The following is a 21,361-nucleotide window of genomic DNA, read 5'->3' on the forward strand; positions in this document are numbered from 1 at the left end:
TGAAAACCTCTTTTTGTCTGGCGCTGTTGCCATGGTGACTCATAATATCTGTGCTCCATTGATAATGGCTTTTTATAGTTGTGGTGCACACGCTTAACTCGGAGTCAGTCAACTCAGAGTTGATTGAACTAACTGAGTTTCCCATCTCAGGGTAAGTCAACTCAGAGTTCAAGTTTTAACTCAGAGTTGGTTGAACCTCCTTATTGAAACAGGCCCCAGATCAAAATACGCGTCGAGCGTACAGCCTGCCAGGATAAATCTAAATTGGGGCTGTGACAGTGTTCCTCGACGGGTGGACTGAGGACGGGGGGGTAACCTTACAGTGACGAAGGTCTATGTGTGTCACCCTTATATTTGTATATTATTAGGAGCGTTTTTGTTGTTGTTGCATTTTCTGTTTTGTTTGTGTTGAATTGATTTTCTGGTTGTGTTGAATTGATTTTCTGTTTGTGATTTTTGGATATGTGTTTGTCAAGAAATAGGGGAATGACCCATTATCGCCCGCTATTGTGCTGATCACGGTCCACGAGCATCAGCTGGTAGGCTGGTATCGCTATTGAGAGAGACAGGCCTTATGGCCGAGTGTGATTATACGCTTCATTGACAGAGTTTTATGTGGAAAGTGTATGTGTTTTTTGTGTTTTTGTTTATTGTTATTATATTGATTGTTCATGTCTTTTCCCTTCAGAATCTGGGGTACCCGTGGTTCCTGAAGTCTTCTGGGTGTGGTGGTGGTTTGACTGACAGTCTGCAGTGTTCACAACGGGTGGAGTGTTGTGAGAGAGCACGAGTGGTTGCTGTGTTGATCTGATAGTCAGGACAAATCCCCCAGGTTCTGAAGTGGTAGGTGTGTGTGTGTGTGTGTGTGTGTGTGTGTGTGTGGGTGGGTGTGATGTTTGACCTATCTGACTCTACGATTTATTACTGAAGATCGTGTTGTATTTTATTAAATGTTGTTTTTTTGAATAAACTGTTTTGTACTATCATCGTTGTCTGTTATCTGACTCAGCCACTACGTATCTGCGTGCTTTGTGTACCTGAACAATCTGTGAGGCGAGAAGCGGGCTGTGGTTTTAACACCTGTGGGCCAAGTAACGGTCAAAATGTATATTAAGCTCCTTAGCGTAGGTGGTGAATATGAGATAGCCTATACACACATGTTTATTGCATAATACCCTTAAGACTGTGGAATTTTCCAGGCCAGTTGTTTTATTCTTTTAAGAATTGCTTTATTGTAAGGGACAGCCCTAAACGCTTAAGACGGCCCCCATCAAACCATATAAAAGGTTTTGTTTCCAGTTGCTCGGGGCTGCACTTCGAGGTGAAGACCTATACGCATTTCTGTTATTTTTTCCTTTTTGAATTTATTGTCTTTGTATTGTTCTGAAACTTTTTTTAAGGAAAACGAAACCAATTTTTGGTGATTCGAAAAACTTTTAAAATAAGTCTCAGAGTGATTTTTTCCTAGAGATATCTTTACTTTGTTATAGTTTAGATATTAATACTAAGCAAAAGCCCAGTGAAACGGACCCCGGACTGAACACCGCCGAGGACCCTGAAGCCATTTATAGCATCTTTAACCGGCAGGTAAGGACAATCTTTGATTGTAATAGGTTATTGGGAATGTTGCAGAAGGTCTCAGATGTTACAGCGGTATAGAAACACAACAATATATATATATATATATATGTATATATGTATATATATATATATATATATATATATATATATATATGTATATATGTATATATATATACAGTGAGGAAAATAAGTATTTGAACACCCTGCTATTTTGCAAGTTCTCCCACTTGGAAATCATGGAGGGGTCTGAAATTGTCATCGTAGGTGCATGTCCACTGTGAGAGACATAATCTAAAAAAAAAAATCCAGAAATCACAATATATGATTTTTTAACTATTTATTTGTATGATACAGCTAAATATAATATATTTAAATATTTTAATTTAATAAAACAAAACACTGAAACCCAGCGCTCGCGTGCGTGCGTGTGTGTTGATTTTCTTAAAGATACAACTTAAACTAAATAAGATCATTGTTGAGTCTTCGTTTGAGGTGAGAGTTGCATCTGTGCTGCGTCAAACACAAGCCTTCACATTTGGAATCTTTAAAAAATATTTCTAGTTTTTTTTTTAAACATACATTTCCTTAAAAAAAACCCAACAACAATGTGACAAACTTTGTCATAACAAAAATGCTGATTGAATCTTTTCGTATAAATCTAATACGACTAAGCACAGTTTTTGCTTTAAAATTTGAAACAATCTAAAGTTTTTGAACAGACACTGTTTAATAAAAATTATATTTTAGGTTAAATTTAAGCAAAATCATTTCTACCATCAGGCATCAGATGGATTTTAAAAAATTTAAAACTTTAAAAATGTAATTAATTAATTTTAATGAGATTTAATATAAACATTTTTAAGATGATGTTTTGAAATAAATTTAGTACGACCAAAACACTGACTCTGGAAAGGCGTTAGCAGACTAACTTAACATATGCTGTGACATGATAAACAGAGGCTCATCTGGTCTGTAACTCCTCCCATCTCTGTGAGGGTCTGAAGCATTAATTTCACTGTGTAGTTTATCCCTGGGTAGATCTAGGAGTATTTTGTTTATAATACAACTTAAACTATTTTAAACTATTTTTTTTATATATATAATTGCAGAACTACTGCTTCAGCTCTCTGAAAATGTAAGGTGCTTTTATATACACTCACCTAAAGGATTATTAGGAACACCTGTTCAATTTCTCATTAATGCAATTATCTAATCAACCAATCACATGGCAGTTGCTTCAATGCATTTAGGGGTGTGGTCCTGGTCAAGACAATCTCCTGAACTCCAAACTGAATGTCAGAATGGGAAAGAAAGGTGATTTAAGCAATTTTGAGCATGGTATGGTTGTTGGTGCCAGACGGGCCGGTCTGAGTATTTCACAATCTGCTCAGTTACTGGGATTTTCACGCACAACCATTTCTAGGGTTTACAAAGAATGGTGTGAAAAGGGAAAAACATCCAGTATGCGGCAGTCCTGTGGGCGAAAATGCCTTGTTGATGCTAGAGGTCAGAGGAGAATGGGCCGACTGATTCAAGCTGATAGAAGAGCAACTTTGACTGAAATAACCACTCGTTACAACCGAGGTATGCAGCAAAGCATTTGTGAAGCCACAACACGCACAACCTTGAGGCGGATGGGCTCCAACAGCAGAAGACCCCACCGGGTACCACTCATCTCCACTACAAATAGGAAAAAGAGGGTACAATTTGCACGAGCTCACCAAAAATGGACAGTTGAAGATTGGAAAAATGTTGCCTGGTCTGATGAGTCTCGATTTCTGTTGAGACATTCAGATGTTAGAGTCAGAATTTGGCGTAAACAGAATGAGAACATGGATCCATCATGCCTTGTTACCACTGTGCAGGCTGGTGGTGGTGGTGTAATGGTGTGGGGGATGTTTTCTTGGCACACTTTAGGCCCCTTAGTGCCAATTGGGCATCGTTTAAATGCCACGGCCTACCTGAGCATTGTTTCTGACCATGTCCATCCCTTTATGACCACCATGTACCCATCCTCTGATGGTTAAATTAAAAATATAACTTTTAAAAATGTATGTTTAACTTTAAATTACAGAAGAATTAAGAGTAATCCCTTTAATTAAATTACAGTATTTAGATTACTTGGTAATTAATTACACCCATCACTGTATAACAGTAATTAAAATGTGAAGAAATATGAAAACCTCTTTTTGTCTGGCGCTGTTGCCATGGTGACTCATAATATCTGTGCTCCATTGATAATGGCTTTTTATAGTTGTGGTGCACACGCTTAACTCGGAGTCAGTCAACTCAGAGTTGATTGAACTAACTGAGTTTCCCATCTCAGGGTAAGTCAACTCAGAGTTCAAGTTTTAACTCAGAGTTGGTTGAACCTCCTTATTGAAACAGGCCCCAGATCAAAATACGCGTCGAGCGTACAGCCTGCCAGGATAAATCTAAATTGGGGCTGTGACAGTGTTCCTCGACGGGTGGACTGAGGACGGGGGGGTAACCTTACAGTGACGAAGGTCTATGTGTGTCACCCTTATATTTGTATATTATTAGGAGCGTTTTTGTTGTTGAGCGTTTTTGTTGTTGTTGCATTTTCACGCACAACCATTTCTAGGGTTTACAAAGAATGGTGTGAAAAGGGAAAAACATCCAGTATGCGGCAGTCCTGTGGGCGAAAATGCCTTGTTGATGCTAGAGGTCAGAGGAGAATGGGCCGACTGATTCAAGCTGATAGAAGAGCAACTTTGACTGAAATAACCACTCGTTACAACCGAGGTATGCAGCAAAGCATTTGTGAAGCCACAACACGCACAACCTTGAGGCGGATGGGCTCCAACAGCAGAAGACCCCACCGGGTACCACTCATCTCCACTACAAATAGGAAAAAGAGGGTACAATTTGCACGAGCTCACCAAAAATGGACAGTTGAAGATTGGAAAAATGTTGCCTGGTCTGATGAGTCTCGATTTCTGTTGAGACATTCAGATGTTAGAGTCAGAATTTGGCGTAAACAGAATGAGAACATGGATCCATCATGCCTTGTTACCACTGTGCAGGCTGGTGGTGGTGGTGTAATGGTGTGGGGGATGTTTTCTTGGCACACTTTAGGCCCCTTAGTGCCAATTGGGCATCGTTTAAATGCCACGGCCTACCTGAGCATTGTTTCTGACCATGTCCATCCCTTTATGACCACCATGTACCCATCCTCTGATGGCTACTTCCAGCAGGATAATGCACCATGTCACAAAGCTCGAATCATTTCAAATTGGTTTCTTGCACATGACAATGAGTTCACTGTACTAAAATGGCCCCCACAGTCACCAGATCGCAACCCAATAGAGCATCTTTGGGATGTGGTGGAACGGGAGCTTCGTGCCCTGGATGTGCATCCCACAAATCTCCATCAACTGCAAGATGCTATCCTATCAATATGGGCAAACATTTCTAAAGAATGCTTTCAGCACCTTGTTGAATCAATGCTACGTAGAATTAAGGCAGTTCTGATGGCGAAATTATATATATATATATATATATATATATTTTTTTTTATATATATATTCATTTAGCTATATGTTTAAATTGTTTAAATACATTTTAGTAACATATTTGTTTTTATTCATTGTCTTATATATTTTATTCATTTAATCATTTCATTTAAAATAGAGTTCCTTGTATAGAACGTCCTGGTTGCGTATGCAACCCACCGTTCCCTTAAGGATGGAACGGAGGACGTAGTTGACGTTGACTGAATGGGATCACGCTAGGCAGCCAATTGTCTCCGAGCATGCGAGCACGAGCAAATTAAATTTGGCGTGCGTGATTTGCATCACACACTCCGCCCCACGGAGCGGGTATAAATACGGAAGTGGATGCACGCACTAGTTGCTTTACGCTGAGGAGCCATGAGAACTCGGTCAGCGGTAGTCCAGCTATAGTGGCAAAGGTACTACATCCTCCGTTCCCTCTTTCAGGGAACGGTGGGTTGCATATGCAACCAGGACGTTCCCTTTCAATCGAGAACGTCAGACGTAGTCGACGTCGACTGAATGGGATCTTTAACCCTGGAAAACGCCACCAGAGCTGCCTCCTTCCAGTGCCTGGGTAAAAGCCTCAAGTCTCCCCGCAACTCTGAGGCGGAGAAGGGCGAGGCTTAGGCCAGGGAAGTCGACTGCTGTTCCACAGGACCACTGGGAAAGCGTACCCTGACAAGGAAGGAAGGGACACTGCGGAAACCACATCCTGCCGAAGGGAGGTAACATGTGGGGAATACATATATGGACTGGGTGGAAGACCGAGCAGTACAACATATGGAATGTCACTGGGATGACTCCAGCCTATAATAGGGGGGAGTTTGGTTAACCAACAGTGACGGCAGAGCTTAGACACGGGTTCACCGTAGGGAGCCGTACCGTGGAATAATACACATATGGGATATCCGAAGGGATCACAACATATGGACCCAGCCTAACACAGGTTCCACTAGTGCATACGAGTGATAGGCCTGGCTTCGGATGCTCCGCCACATCTGAGGCCGAAGGGTATGGAGGAACTCAACAGGGTTCAGTTTAAGAGGGAACTCAACTGGAGCAAAATTGCGCACATATCCAGTCCATAGGAGGGGAATGGCGCAGCAAGCCGACACTTCGAACTGTGCTTACAGTGAAACTGGCTTCATGTGAAGGGAGCCCATGGGAAGCAACAGTTCGGCACAGGTGGGCACAAAGGCAACCACTTTGAAGTGTGCCAACCTCTGCTTGGAAACAGCCTTCCCTTCTGCTGTCCCATAACAGATAGAGCTGGTCTAAGGTCTAGGCTTTGCATTCTGATCATGTATAACCGCACTGAGGCGGACGGACAGAGAAAGCCAGGGCTGGGTCTGCCTCCTCCGGGGCAGCGCTTGCAGGCTCACCATCTGGTCCCGTAGGAGAGGTAGGAACCTTGGGCACACATTCAGACTGGGGTCTCTGAGAGTTAGCCAACCCGAAATCCAGGCACAACTCGTTGACCGAAAGCTAGCAAGTCCCTACCCTCTAGTGGAGACCATGCGAGCAGGAGAACTGTTTCTTAAAAAACAGAATGTTTTAACTAACTGCCTGCGATGGCTCAGGGGCGGTCTCTGCAGTGCAGTAGCACCAGAGGAGAAGACCCAAGAGGGTAAGGAGGGGGCGCAAGGCGGATATATCTCCTTGCTCGCCTCAGGGACCTGACGATCAAATCAAACTCCGCTTGGATTTGAATCCACTGCCTCATGATGTGCGCCAATGTGGAAGCCACAACATTTTGAAGTGGAGGGGACAGCCCTCACTCCAACCACAAGCAGTTTTTAAAGGGAGCACTGAAGTGATCGAACACCTTTGGGATCTCCTCACGGAGAGAAGACTCGGTTCAACGAACAGGTTCGACTTCTATTAGAGGAGCAAGCGTCTTTCTAGAGGGTGCTCACAGAAGTGATGATCTCTACTGCATAACAATTCTTGCGGTAGACCAGAACCTCCGCGTCTCGTTCTTACTAGAACCAGACCTGGAACTTTCCAAGGTCTAGACGCGGGTGCCATCGTGCCCCATCCCTGAGAATGTGCTCAGAGGAAGGTGTAAGGAAGGATGTCGAGAGGAGGTTGGTTGGCCAATGAGGGGCAACTAACAAAACCTGTTCCATCTCTTCCTGATTTTAGCACCATAGTGCAAGAAGGCTCACTGGGGAACGCATTTCTGCAGGGCCCAGGGCCAGCTGTGGCCAGAGTCTTTGTCGAGGGATACTCAGACAAGAGAAGAAACAACTGGTGTAGGACAAGTCCGGAGGGGCAACAGACGTGGCTGTGCGGCCCCGAAGTGGTCCAAAACAGCTGGCCAGCTAGGGATGGAGTCTCCACTGTGTCTGGACCGGAGGCTGTTATGAGGCTTGTGAGTGGCACGATTGAGCAGGCCAGAAAAATTAGGTGGAATGAAGCGACCTTAGAAGTTTCTGACTCCAAGGAGGAGGTGGCGGGCGAGTTGCAACATGCAAGGGGAGCGCAGCTCGGCAATCGCAATTTTGTCAGAACAGTACAAGCTCGCTGAGCAGTGGTGTTTCGAAGCGAGGGACTGTAAGCAACTCGAGGCAACGAATGCCAATGCAGTCAGAGGGCGCCCAGAGCACTGTTACTGCATGCCCTTTATACGTGGCCCCTCAGCCAACATTTGGAGCACACTTGTTCCAGGAGCCAGTAGCCTGGGGAAACTAAGGTCTGCTTATGAGCTGAGGCTTTGGCGACAGGCCAGGGTATTTATTTTCTTACACGGAGCGTGTCGCTCTGCCACGGCCACCTCGGGACTTGGTCGTCAAGCCAGTGCTGAAGCTGTCTCCATATGGAGGAAGCCGTGTGGCTGTGTCTGCCATATGCCCCAGGAGCCTCTGAAAGTTTCAGTGGAACCCTTTCTCACTTCTGAATAACACTGAGCTGGCACACCTCACTTAAGAGATGTGCTAGACCGAGACCAGCTCCATACTAGAAAAGATACTCGGCATTTGGGCGAGATTACTCTTTCCCAGTTTACCTGAAGACCCAACTGGTCTTTTGAGCACTCAAAGGGTAGGACCAGTGTGATGAGGTTCAGTTCAGATATAATAGGGAAGGAAGAAGACAGGGATTGGCGTGAGCTGGGACACTCGCTTTATTCACGTTTCTCACAAACAAAACAAAAGGTGCGCACAGAGCGCGTTCACCGTGCACAAGCACAGCCACAAATCACAATAACTCAGAATATTCTCTCGATGACTCTTTCAGGTTCAGCAGCGTCCACGAGGTCCCAGCCCGTCTCTCTCTCTCTCTGTCCCACTCCGGCTTATATCCGGTCTCTCCACGCCAATTGCTGAAATCAGACACAGGTGTTCATCATCTGCACTTGACCTACTTACGCTCCGCTCCGCTCCGTCCTCTCTCTCCCGCTACAGACTCAGCAAAACCACGCCCCCCTCGCCACAACCATGTACTGATACTTCGTATCTTCGAACGCAAGAACACAGTAAGCCTGTGGAGCGGAAGGATAGAGATCTGAAGTACACGTCTTTCAGGTCAAACTCTGCAGACCAAGCTTGGGGACGGGGCATTAAAAAATGCAACTCTGTGTTTACAAGTGAACAGAGGCTTTTGAAAAAGGGCCCGTATCAGTTGGGACAGAACCAAGATGGTCGTAACCCACCACATAATAAGGGTACAATGAAGTACGGGCTCTGAAGCCAAACTCCATACTGGCTGGAGGGAACGACTAGCACGCATCCTTCGCCAGTAGGACTGGACTGCGGCACACACACACAGGACAGGAGTTCTGCTCAACACCTAGGTGTGATGGATCTCACTAAAAAAACTTTTAGGAGCATTTCTGCTCAACACCTAGGTATGATGAACATCACTGAGCCTGGGCGGAAGCCGAGTAAAATGAATCGCAAGCCGGGTCTGAAGGTACCGAATTGGGCCAGGCTGGGCATCGGTTGGAAGCGTTTTAGACTTTGACAAAACCGGACCAGGGGCCAGGGAACCACAGACGTACCCGAGGTGGGGCAGTGAGGTGGAGGACAGGGATCCGGCTCGAGAGGCCCGAAGGCCCGAAGCGGGATCTGAATGTGCGGTGCAACACTTACCTGACTCCACTGGGTGGCAGGGGATGCGTGAGAAGGCGGATGACTGGGTCCTCGAACGCACCTAGCTGCCAGCTGGCGAACAAGAGGGGCTGAAGGGTGTAAGGCTTTACAGGGTCACACAGACTAGCCTTCTTGGGGCCAGGAATAGAGAAATTGCTCTTTCTTTGAATATGTGGGTACCGCTGGCTCCACTTTTTTGGGAGCCAGCGGCGGAACAGACACATACATAAAACAAAAAAGGTTCACCCGGCCCTCCACCGGATGAAGGGAGTGGATCGGTGACCATCTCCCAGAGCAACCCTCCATCCCTGGGTGGTCCGCTTAGGTCAGCGTTTCCGCTGTTGTTTGCCACCTGGCTTGGCAGTGCCTGAAGCGGACGGGGCGCCCCTTCTGCGGGCGGCTCCAGGCTGAGACCTGGGTGGAGGCTGCTGCGGTGGTCCAGCGGAGGCAGCAGCAGGCTGTCGGGGCAGGATGTGCCAGATGGCCTCCATCTGCTTCTGGGCGGCAGAGAACTGAAATTGAGAACTGAAAAATTGAATCTTTTTGTATAAATGAGATCTAAGTTTTTGATTTTTAAATTTTCAACAATCTAAAGTTTTTGAACAGATGCTGTTTAATAAAAAATATACTTTAGGTTAACTTTAAGAAAAATCATTGGGCAACAGATGGATACAGTAATCTTCTAGGAAGATAAATAGAAGATACGATTTTATTAAAAATTAAAAAATGCAATTTAAACAAACATTATTTAAACTTTCACTATTATGCTTTGAAATCAATTTAGTAGGAACAAAACATTTGCTTTGGAAAGGCGTTAGCAGACTAACATTAAATATGCTTTGACATGGTCTGTCACCCTATATCCTGAAGCTTTAATTATTGATTGTCAAGGAATGCTGGTTACTGGACGTAACCGTGGTTCTATGACTGGTGGAAGACCGCCAGAGACGGTCAATACATGGTGGAAAGAGTTGCGTCTCGCGTATCACATCGAGAATCTCGTATCAATTCAGTCACATGTGACCTCGATCGCTGACATGGCCGAAGCTATATCAGCTTCTGAATACGTCATGGTCGGTCACTTTAGTCATTCTCAATCCGAGTGAACAGAGACTCTAGCAGTCTTCCACTATTCAGACTGGACTGGACAGAGGGCCGTCTTGTCCTCTTGTATAAACGACGCCAGCTGAATAGGTTGGTTTGTGAATTGAGGCGACAATACCTTGGGCTGAAATGCTGGGTTCGGCCAAAGTGTAACTTGATTGCTTTCTGGCCCCCACCTGAGACACTGTGGACTCACTGACAGAGCATGTAACTCACCGACCCTTTTGGCTGATGTTATGGCTAACAGAAATGCTGTCTTCATAGAAAGGCTTCTAATATCTGCCTGTTCAATAGATTCGTAAGGTGCTGAACACAAACTGTCCAACACCACCTGTAAATCCCCACTAGGTACACAATACCCGTACTGGAGGCTTTAACTGTACAGCTCCTTTGAGAAAAGCCACCACTAGCTTATTTGCACCAATTGACACCTGCTCCATAGGATCCTGATAAGCAGACAGGGCAGTCACAAAGCCTTTAAGTGTGGCTGGAGAACGTCCAGTATCCAACAAGTACTGCAGGAAGTCCAGCACCACACTGATGGGACAATCAACTGGGTTGAGGGCACGATCTGTGAACCAAGAGACAAACAGTTTCCACTTACTGGCGTAAGTACAACGTGTTGAAGGTGCTCTAGCACTCGCAGGGGGTGAGGCGGCCCCATTGTTAGAGTTGATAAGAGACTGAACCAAGGCATTGCTGGCCAACAAGGAGCCACTAGAATGAGCCTGTTATGCCTCTCCTGCACTCGTCTCAGGATGGACCAAAGGAGTGAAATTGGGGTAAAAGCATAGAGGAGAAGCTCTGGCCATTCGTGGTGCCCTCCTCCTGTGCTGAAAATCATAGAGGACAATGAGTCGCTGTCCTGTTGGCGAAAAGGTCCACGGTCGCTATTCTTTAGCTCCTTCAAATTGACTGAACAACTTCCTTGTTCAGACACCATTCCCCCGGTCTCGGCTCAGAACTGGAAAGTGCGTCCGCTACACTGTTGCAGCGACCGGAGATGTGAGTTTGTCTGACTGAAAGAAAGTGCTTGTTTGCCCACAACAGAAGCCTTCTTGTCAACTGGAGACAGGGTAGGGACCTGGTGTCCCCTTGTTGATTGATTAAAAATACCACTGTGGTATTGTCCGTCCTTACCAGAACGTGTCTCCCTGAAAGTTCCTGCTTGAAATGTCTCAGGGTGAAAAATGCTGCCCACAGTTCCAGTAGATTGATATGAACTGCCCTTAACTGTGGTTCCCAACTGCCCCGAATACCTTGGTGCTGCCAAAGTATTCCCCACCCACTGAAGGAGGCATCCGTGATTACCACATCCCTGCGTGCTGGATGCAGCCCAATCGGCATTCTGAAAAAATTGGTCCCTTCTCCAAAGTCTCAGAGAGGCTGCATAACTGGTTGTGACCCAAACCAGCGTGTGTCGATTGTGAACCAGTGACAAACATTTGGGTGAGTAGGGTTAGGGCAAGTTGGAGGTCTGAACTGAGAACAGGGTACTTCTTTTCTTGATGACAAACAAGACTGATAACCCTGTTGTGGCGGCCTGTAAGATTGCCCTTGTCTACGCTGTTGCGAAATGGAATGACGAACAGACACCCGTTGTGCAGCCAGTGCAGGGTAACTCACACTGTGCACAATATGCTTGGATCGGGATTCTGCCACTCGTGCCCTACATTCAAGAGCCTCCTCAGCAGCTGGGCTGAAGACCTGACCAGGTACTAGAGGTAATTGACGAAGGTTGTTGTGACATACCTCTGGAAGCTTGGACTGAGCTTGCTACCTAGCCTGCGTAACAAGCCAAAGAGCCTTTCCACTAGAGAAGGCTATTGATCCCAATGCCTGCAGAGAAGCGTCAAGAAGTTCCAATGCAGTATTATCTGAAGTGCCAGCAGAAGATGAGTCATTGAAATTCCAACACGAGTCAAATCTGACACAGTGTTATACACACAAACCAATAGTCTCCTTTATTTATATAACGCTTTTTACAATAATACTATTGTAATAATACTAATATTAGCGTTGACGCCATCCTTCTTATGATGTAACAAGTACATCAGGATTTATGGGGAGTGTTCCCGGTTCCGGCTGACCTAAACTATGCAACCTAACATTGAATTATAAAAGTCTATAATGTGTTATGTGTATGCTAGGCCAAAGATATGTGTTTTTAGTCTAGATTTGAACTGATAAATTCAACAATAAATCATCAGTACACCTGCATTCCGGGTTGGGGCAGCGTAACTGTTAACCCCCTGGTCGCGCCGGCGATACCAGCTCGCTTTTTTTCTTGCAAAATACTCTGTTGATTTTTATCTTACATATAAGTGTTGTACATCATTCGATCCTGTTAAGTGTCTATTTTTTGGGGTATACTCACAATAAAACAACGTGTTGTGCTTTTCGCCAAATAAAGAAAAATAAACATGATGCGAGTTCTGCCTTCTCTCGGTCTGGAAGAAGGGGCAGAGCGAAATGTTGAGAAAACAACATCAGTAAAGTCAGGACAGCTAGGAATCAGGAAATCCTCTGGTCGGAAAACCGGACGACGCAAGAGGTTTGAAGGGGTTTATGGAGAAGATATGTCCAAATTCAACTTAGCAAGGGCCATCTTGATTGTGTCTTGCAATGAAAATGCCACTGAAGAACTGAAGAACTGAAGAACCAGCAACTTGAATGCTTGAACCCTCATCACTATGAGAGTGCTGAGACTGGGCATGCACAGCAGAAGTCTCCTCCAAGGGTGTATAATGGTCCTGGCTCATCAGTGACTAATGAATCTGAGGCTGTCAGAGAAAATGTGTCCAGTTCATCCCTAGAACATTCAGCTGCTGGTTCGAACCTGGAGATCTGCGAGAATGAATTAGAATGAATTCCAAATATGTGCTGGTCATTTTCTTCCCCTGGAGGATACCCATGGTCAAAGGTGACACCAGCCTGGGTGGTCAAGGTTGTCGGTTGGGCACAACTTGGGTGGTCCGGGTTGGGGCGTGGCAAGGTCAAGAGGTCACCATCAATCATTTTGACACATGGTGGACCCTAATCACTACTCAGGAACCATTCATCGAGGCGGCTGTGAACGGGTTCTTCCGGAGCTGACCAACTTACTCACTGCCTTGATAAGGACGCGGATGAGTTTCGAGTCCTGCTGAGGCCCAGCTGAGTCTGTCTCTTTAAGCGGCGGGTGGGCAGAGTCATCACTGGAATCTGCCCAGCCCTCAGCATCAGATGCTACCAGAGACATCACATCGTCACAGTCCTCCTCAGAGCCGCCGAATGAAACCATACCGCTCGCGCCAGAAGAAGGACAAACTCCGCTGTGTCTTCGCACTTAAAGAGAGAAAATCTGATTAAAAGCCTTTTTGCACGACTTAAATAGGCAGTCGGCCCCACCCTCTTTGGCGGGCTAAAAAGCCAATCAGGCTCCAGTATTCGGAGAAAATTGAGTTTCTCCATATGCGTCAGAGACTGGCGCAATGCGAGTGAACCGTATCGAAAGGGAACGCATTATTAGCACTGTAGTAACTACTATTAATTATAAAGAAACTCAGATTAACAAATTATTAATAATAATAATAATAATATCACTTGAATGAGGTAGTTCACTATTAGCTAGTCAAAAACTACTATTTTTTTCATACCTCCCTGTGGACTAAGAACTACTAGGCTATATAGGCCTACAGGTTTATAGTTAATATGAATAATACATTCTTTTTTACTTTTTACCATGATCTTTACTTTAGTATTAATTATACATTATGCATTATTCATGTTAATTATGAACCTGTGTATAGTAGTTCTTAGTAGTCCTCTGGAGGTATGAAAAAACAAATAGTAGTTACAGATGATCTAATAGTGAACTACCACATTCAACTGAGCGCTATTACTTACTGTACTCATTCATTAATCAGAGTTTCTTGTTAATAGTTACTAGAATGTTAATTTTTCCTGTGTAGTTATAATGACTGAACAGTATTCTAAAGTGTTACAGAATTTTTGATAAGCTCAGTAGAAAAAGTCAAATCTATTCTATTCGGTAAGTTTTTACTTTCACCCCCACTTCGGTAAGCTTTTACCTTCGCTCACAATAAATGTTGTGGGAGTCTGTAATTATTTTAAGTATTTTGTCATCAAAGCGCAGTACATCTGGGTTTTCCAAAAGTCTCCACTATCAAACATTACTGCTCTTCACCTTTTAAAATTAATAAATGTAACGGCATTCTTTGAACTAAGCTATTGTAATGTGATTTTTACTGTTGGCTATCAAAAAGGTTTTAAGTTAGGACACCAGCATTATCCTAAAGTTAAGTTTTAAGTTTTCTTTCTTTCTTCTGTAATCACCTTTTCTTATCTGATAATATTAAACTTGTTGGTAAATTATATAATAAAGGACAGTTTCTCTCATATAAAGAATTTCTCTTGTTTTAAAATACCAGTTTCTCAAAAAGAGTTTTCTATTGTTATTGGTTAAATTCCATTGGGTACTCATATGTTATTTAAGGGTGCATTTGAATACTTTTTCTATGAGTTGACCTCATTTGATGTTTTTTAAACCTTTGCTGGCAAAATTTGTTTTTCATTAACCTCCAAAAATATTAATAGAGTAATTCGCACTCTTTAAAAAAAAAAAAAAGTTGTTACTACACCATGGCCCGGTTTCACAGAAAAGTACCACCACACAACCCTGTACAAAAGCTTTTTTTTTTAAATGACCTACCCTGTGATTCTTCTTACATTATTATGTTGTCTGGCTTTGCTCATTGCTGATCACCATAGTGATTAAATTGCAGGAAGGAAAAGGCAGAGTACAGCCTTGATAAGCTTCCCTGTATTTTTTTTTTTCCAGTTTGTGGACATCCTGCAGTTCTGATCTGTAGCTTTGTCATGTTTAACCACCCTTAAAAATACCAGGCATCTTGAGACGGTGAGTGCTGCCTTTCTCAGTTTCTCTTTGTTTTTTGATAAGCCACTGGGTTTAGGCAGATGTTTTTGTTCTGTCTGTGCTGAAATTAATTGTATTTGATATATATTTGGCAAGCATATATTTACCAACTTTATTTTTTAGCTTGTTCATGTTATTGTCCTTTCCCAGACTTTCCCGTGCACATACGCCAACTGATACAATGGGTAGTTTGTGGTTTCCTGCATTTCTCCTGGTGCTCTTGTACACTGTAAGGTCTCCATTGAACATATCCTCGCTACTTTAAACTGTTTAACTTGGAGAACTCATCAAACTTTGTGAGGCATAATCTTTGATTTTATTTCTCTCCAAATTTCTTGTGCTTTCAGACTGTGGTGCAGATAACTGAAGAGCTGATACACGCGAGCATGTTTCCTGAAGCTGCAGATTACTCATTCTACAGTTGTCGGAAAGAAATGCTGCAAATGGTCACAAAAGCTGGAGGTTTGCTGCAGACAGAGCTTAACAACAATACAGATTTTAAGAAAATGTGGAAAGGTAACACAACATGTGAGGAGGCCATTCCAGAGGCTACACTGGAGCACATGACTGCACTGAAGAGCTATGCTGAAGCTGGATCGCAATTTCATGAAATATTTAATAAGCTGGTTCACACCAAAAGCAGGAGCAATTCAACTTACCAAGATATGTTTCCTTTCAAATCTCTTTTCTTCCTGGTGACAGATGCCATGCAACTCTTGAAAAACAATTGTAATACAGTGTACTCTGGCACAGAGGAGCAATATAGCATCAAAATTGGGGACAAAGTACGTTTTGAGAGTTTTTTTCCAGCAACACTGGATATTTCTGTTGCAGCCGAAGATATAGTAAGTGATAAAGAGACCATTGGGACTGTTTTCAATATCACTTCCTGTTCTGTGATCAACCTTGATAAAGTGTGTACATCAGAGGATATAGATCTGCTAATATCACCAACTGAAGTTTTCACAGTTAGGAATATCACGACTGTTGATAATGATAATGACCGATATATAGAGATCAACTTAATGCATTCACACATGTACAGCTCATCCAACTGCAGCAGCCTTGTCAGGTAAGAGAGAGAGAGAGAGAGAGAGAGCAGTTAAAGGATTAGTTCACTTCAGAATTCAAATTTCCCGATAATTTTCTCACCCCCACGTCATCCAAGATGTTCATGTCTTTCTCTCTTCAGTCGAAAAGAAATAAGGGTTTTTGAGGAAAACATTACAGGATTTTTCTCCATGGACTCAATGGGTTACAATGGTTTCAATGCAGCTTTAAAGGGCTCTACACGATCCCAGCTGAGGAATAAGGGTCTTATCTAGCAAAACAATCGGTCATTTTCTAAAATAGATAAATATAGATATATATTTTTTAACCACAAATGCTCGTATTACACTAACTCTGCGATGCGCCAAGCATTACGTAATCACGTTGAAAGGTCATGCGTGTTTCGGTTCAAAAAAGTAGGGTAGGGTGAAAAACGGCATCTAATTTTCTCCTCCAACTTCAAAATCGTCCCACATAGTTGTTTTACCTTTTATTTATTTATTTATTTTTGTAAATGGCGTTTGACTTAGTCTTTGCACGTTTGCTTTGTAAACACTGTCCGTACTTCTGCCTATGTCACGCGTGACCTTTCAACGTGATTATGTAACGCGTGGCACATTGCAGAGTTAGTGCAGGATAAAAAGTATAGAAATGTTTATTTTTTTTAATAAAATGACCGATTGTTTTGCTAGATAAGAACCTAGTGCTCGGCTGGGATTGTGTAGAGCCCTTTGAAGCTGCACTGAAACTGCAATTTGGACCTTCAAACCGTTGTACCCCATTGAAGTCCACTATATGGAGAAAAATCCTGGAATGTTTTCCTCAAAAACCTTCATTTCTTTTTGACTGAAGAAAGAAAGACATGAATATCTAACATGGGGGTGAGTAAATTATCCAGAAATTTTCATTCTGAAGTGAACTAATCCTTTAAGATTTATTTGACTGAATAAAACTCATGTTGAAATACTAATTTCTAATAAACTGAGCATAACTAAAATAAACCTACTGACTTGAATTTTCTCTTTCTGTCTAAAGCATGTCTGAAGAATCTAAAGAATCATCTTCAAGTTTCCTGAGTTCCAGTTCACTGAGTCTGATGGCTTCTTTACTCATGATGTACTTCTACATGCCGACTCTGTAAAATACTCTGTATGTTCTCAAAAATGCGCAAACTCATGTGGAAAAGTAAAAGCGGCATTCCTTTTTTAATGATTTTTTTTAGACACATTCAGTGTTCTTGACTTATAAGGAAGAATTTATCACAATAATAGATTACATTGTTTCAATGCATATTCTCTGTTCTAATCCTTATGCCTATAATTTACACCCATCTAAATTTATATAATAGGCCTATAATCTTTTTAGTAAACCTATTATGTGCTTTACTGTTTTTGACATTTCTTTGAAAGTCTTTATTCCATAAACATGTTTTACATGCATAAAAAGTATTGCAGAGTTGCTCAAAATTTGCTTTCAAGTGTCATATGCTGTTCTTCATATTTAGGCCACCATTGCAATTGACCTCACATGACTTCAGGTGAACTTTGTCATTTGTGCCATGTTGAAAATGTATTCATGGGGTACAATTCTAGACTAGAACTTCGAGACTAAAATATTAAATGTTTCTTGTCTTGGTATGTTGTGTTCTGTGTTCTGTCAATGTCATAAGTTTTACAATTACCAGACCTGATAGTTTTAGGGTTGGTGGAAATCATCAAGTCATCATCAGGAGTCTTTTGTTAATCATTCAGACTTTACTTCAGAAAGATTCCCATTAAGTTATGAAAACATTCTTTCTGAATATTTTTTAAATGTTCAAAATTTCCATTTTAATATATTAAGAACTTTAATCCAGGACTTGAACCGTGGACCTTCTTGCTGTGAGGTGACAGTACTCTGAGCCACTGTCCTGCCCTGTTTATATTTATGTTTATATGAATTCAAGTGATAAAAATAGATAAAATGTAAGCAAAAAATTTCTTACAGCCAGAGTGTTTACATTTTTCCAGAGTATATAAGATTCTAAGTGCATTAAATATTTGAATAACAAAAATAACAGATACGACTTTACTTTAAGATTCACATTTTACTGTAGTAGTACACTAAGAGTCTTTGGGAAGTACACAGTCCAAAACATAAATCATAAAGAGCAAAGCTTATATTTTCTAAACCAAAAACACAACCCCACCAAGTTAATTAAGGGAAAAAAGAACACAAGCTCAAACAGCAGACAAGTCAAATCTATCAAAACGTGGAAAACAAGAAAAAGAAAACACCACAAAATTGTGTCCTGTATATGAACTATTCCATTTGGAGTTTTTAACATTGTCATTTTACAAAATGCTACATGATGCTTCAGGCTGAAGAGAGACGTGAGAGTGTGATGCTTGTCTGCAGAGTCTGGATGTTTAAAAATGGAGTTGAATGGAGCTCATGCACAGAGTTGTGAGTAATTGTGAGGAAAGACATTGAGAGAATTTAGTTCAGAATCAGTTGAAATGCTGTTACAGAATGGGAAGTTCAGATGCCTGATTGCTTAGAGTAATGCATAGGTTCAATCCCAGCTAAAAAGGAAAGTTCCAATAACAGTTCCCATAACTTTCACTAATGTTATTTAAAAGTTATGTAAATGTTAGGACAAATCGTTCTTAAAACGTAAAAAAAATAATAATAATAAAAAAAAAGATGTTTTGAACGTTCTGAAAACATTCAGAAATAATGTTTTCATAACATTTTCAAAATTATAGAATAGGATGTTCCTCTAATGTTCACATAAACCAATAAAAAACATAACGTTTGTTGCAACTCATAATGTAATAAAGCATAATGTAATTACAGCATAATGCAATAAGCATTACATTATTATTGTAATAAAATGTTCATAATGTAATCATTTTCTCAAAACGTAATAAAAACGTGAGTTCATATTGTTATAAAAAAAATTACATTATGAGAAATTGATTACATTATAAACATTGTCATATTGTCAAAATTGTAATAGCTTTTAAAACTTACAACCTATGCAATGCCATAATTGTAATTGCAATGCCAATGCATAATTATTTAACTTATGTGCTGGTATTGCCTTATGAACTGTGATTACATTTTAAGTTGCTACAGTGTGTTCATAATGTAATACATTTCTCATACAATAACCTATTACATTATGTAAAAAAAATAGCTACTACATTAAAATATCACTACTACATCACAAGCTCAAGATTTTATGAAATCTATGAAATTATTTCATTATAAACATTTTTATTACATTAATAATGTAATACCTAATACATTATGCTTTGTTATAACATTACGCTTTGTTATTACAATTATGAGTTGCTACAAAGTTTTTAATACATTAAAAAACTGGACGCTTTGAATGTTTAAAAAAAAAAAAAAAAACGTTTTCAACTTAAAGGGGACATATCATGAAAATCTGACTGTGTCTCTCCATAAGGATTTTGAGCTGAAATTTCACAGACACATTCTGGGGACACCATAGATTTATATTACATCTTGTGAAAAGGGGCATAATATGTCACCTTTAATGGGAATGTTAGCAAAATATTCTAAGAATTATTTTAGCTGGGATGAAGTCAGTGTATTATTCCTGCTTGCCTGTATATTTAATATACAATTTGCACTTATTGTTTGTTCCTTGTGCATGTCCTGTGACTTCATGTTCTCTTCTATTTTCTTTAATGATCAAACAAGTAGTAACCGTTAAAAAATGAGTTCTGAGAACATTCCCTGAGCTGGGAATCTGCTAAATGCGACTATAAGGCATGACAATTAGTATAGTATAAACATTATAACATCATGATTTTCTGTAAAGCTGCTTTGAAACAGTGTGTATTGTGAAAAGCACTAGGCCTATACAAAAAAAAAACTTTTTTTGACACAAATTTGACAAATAAAGGACGTTTCATTAAAATTGTTCTCAAAACATTTTATGCAAACATTCCAAAAACATTTAGTAAATATTAATAACATTATAAAGACATTCCGAGAATGTTCTAAGACATTTTTTTTTCTTAATGTTACGAGAATGTTCAAGTATAGGCCTAAAAATAACATTGTAAACACTTCCCATGAACTTTGTTCTCACATTTTCTCTCTACAATAAGAGAACATTCAGCAAGTACAAATTACATCATAAGGATGTTCCATGAGATTTGTACTCAGAACATTTTATGATAACATTAAAAATAACATAAGGATGTTCAGAGAATTTTATTCTAAGAATGTTTTCTCTCGACATTACATGAACGTATATTAACTACTGTATTAACCACATTATAAACAAATTCCATAAACATTATTTTAAGAACGATTTGTCCTAACATTTACAAAACTTTTAAAGAATGTTAGTGAAAGATATAGGCCTATGGGAAAGTTCCCTGTTAGCTGGGGAAGAACAGTACTAAGTAAAATAACCCTCAGTTGTTGACTCATTCCTTAAGCTTTTGCATGAGTTGTGCAGCCTAATTTTATATATATAAAAATAAAGTTCCAGCTTTGACCACAACCAAAGTTATTGTAAAATAATAAAATGATTATTCAATATAACAGTTGAATCAGCACATCAGTTTCACATCAGAATTCTTTATTAATGTGGCAAGTCTCAAACCAGCTTTTGTAAAGTTTTAAGATATGCAGTCATTGTAGCCTACTTACTAGGCTTCTTTACGAGAAGCTTCACTACCGCTTTTACAACCAACATGTTGTCACACGACCCGCTCTATGTACTATATTTTGTATATAGTAAATTAATGTAACACAACCTTGTTTTTCTAATGATGTATATTGCATAACTGAAGAGGCAGAATAATGCCTTGGTGATCACATTACAGCTTGTAATGGACAGCTTGTCCACTATGAAGGACTAAAAATGACAGAACGAAAAATAAATAAATAAATAAATAAAAGTAGAAAGAAAGAAATAAATGCAGAAATAATAGTGAAAATAAATACATTTTGGTAATATAAATGGCTATTTCTGTATTTTTACATGTATTTATTTATGCATTTCTATATGTATTTATTTATGTATTTATACATTTATTTATATATTTATG

General features: G+C 40.8%; 1 protein-coding gene across 1 annotated transcript; it reads left to right on the plus strand.

Annotated features, from left to right (window-relative positions):
• Positions 1 to 1,307: 1,307 nt before the first annotated feature.
• LOC311076708 (ecto-ADP-ribosyltransferase 5) lies at positions 1,308 to 17,920 on the plus strand. The gene is made up of 5 exons (XM_084105100.1): positions 1,308 to 1,587; positions 15,138 to 15,215; positions 15,384 to 15,462; positions 15,581 to 16,305; positions 17,319 to 17,920. Exons 3-5 carry the CDS (start codon positions 15,415 to 15,417, stop codon positions 17,422 to 17,424), a joined length of 879 nt encoding a protein of 292 aa, XP_083961226.1. The 5' UTR covers positions 1,308 to 1,587; positions 15,138 to 15,215; positions 15,384 to 15,414; the 3' UTR covers positions 17,425 to 17,920.
• Positions 17,921 to 21,361: the final 3,441 nt, after the last annotated feature.

Source organism: Abramis brama (assembly GCF_963993115.1).
Source record: "Abramis brama genome assembly, chromosome: 2".
Taxonomy (NCBI): Eukaryota; Metazoa; Chordata; class Actinopteri; order Cypriniformes; family Leuciscidae; genus Abramis; species Abramis brama.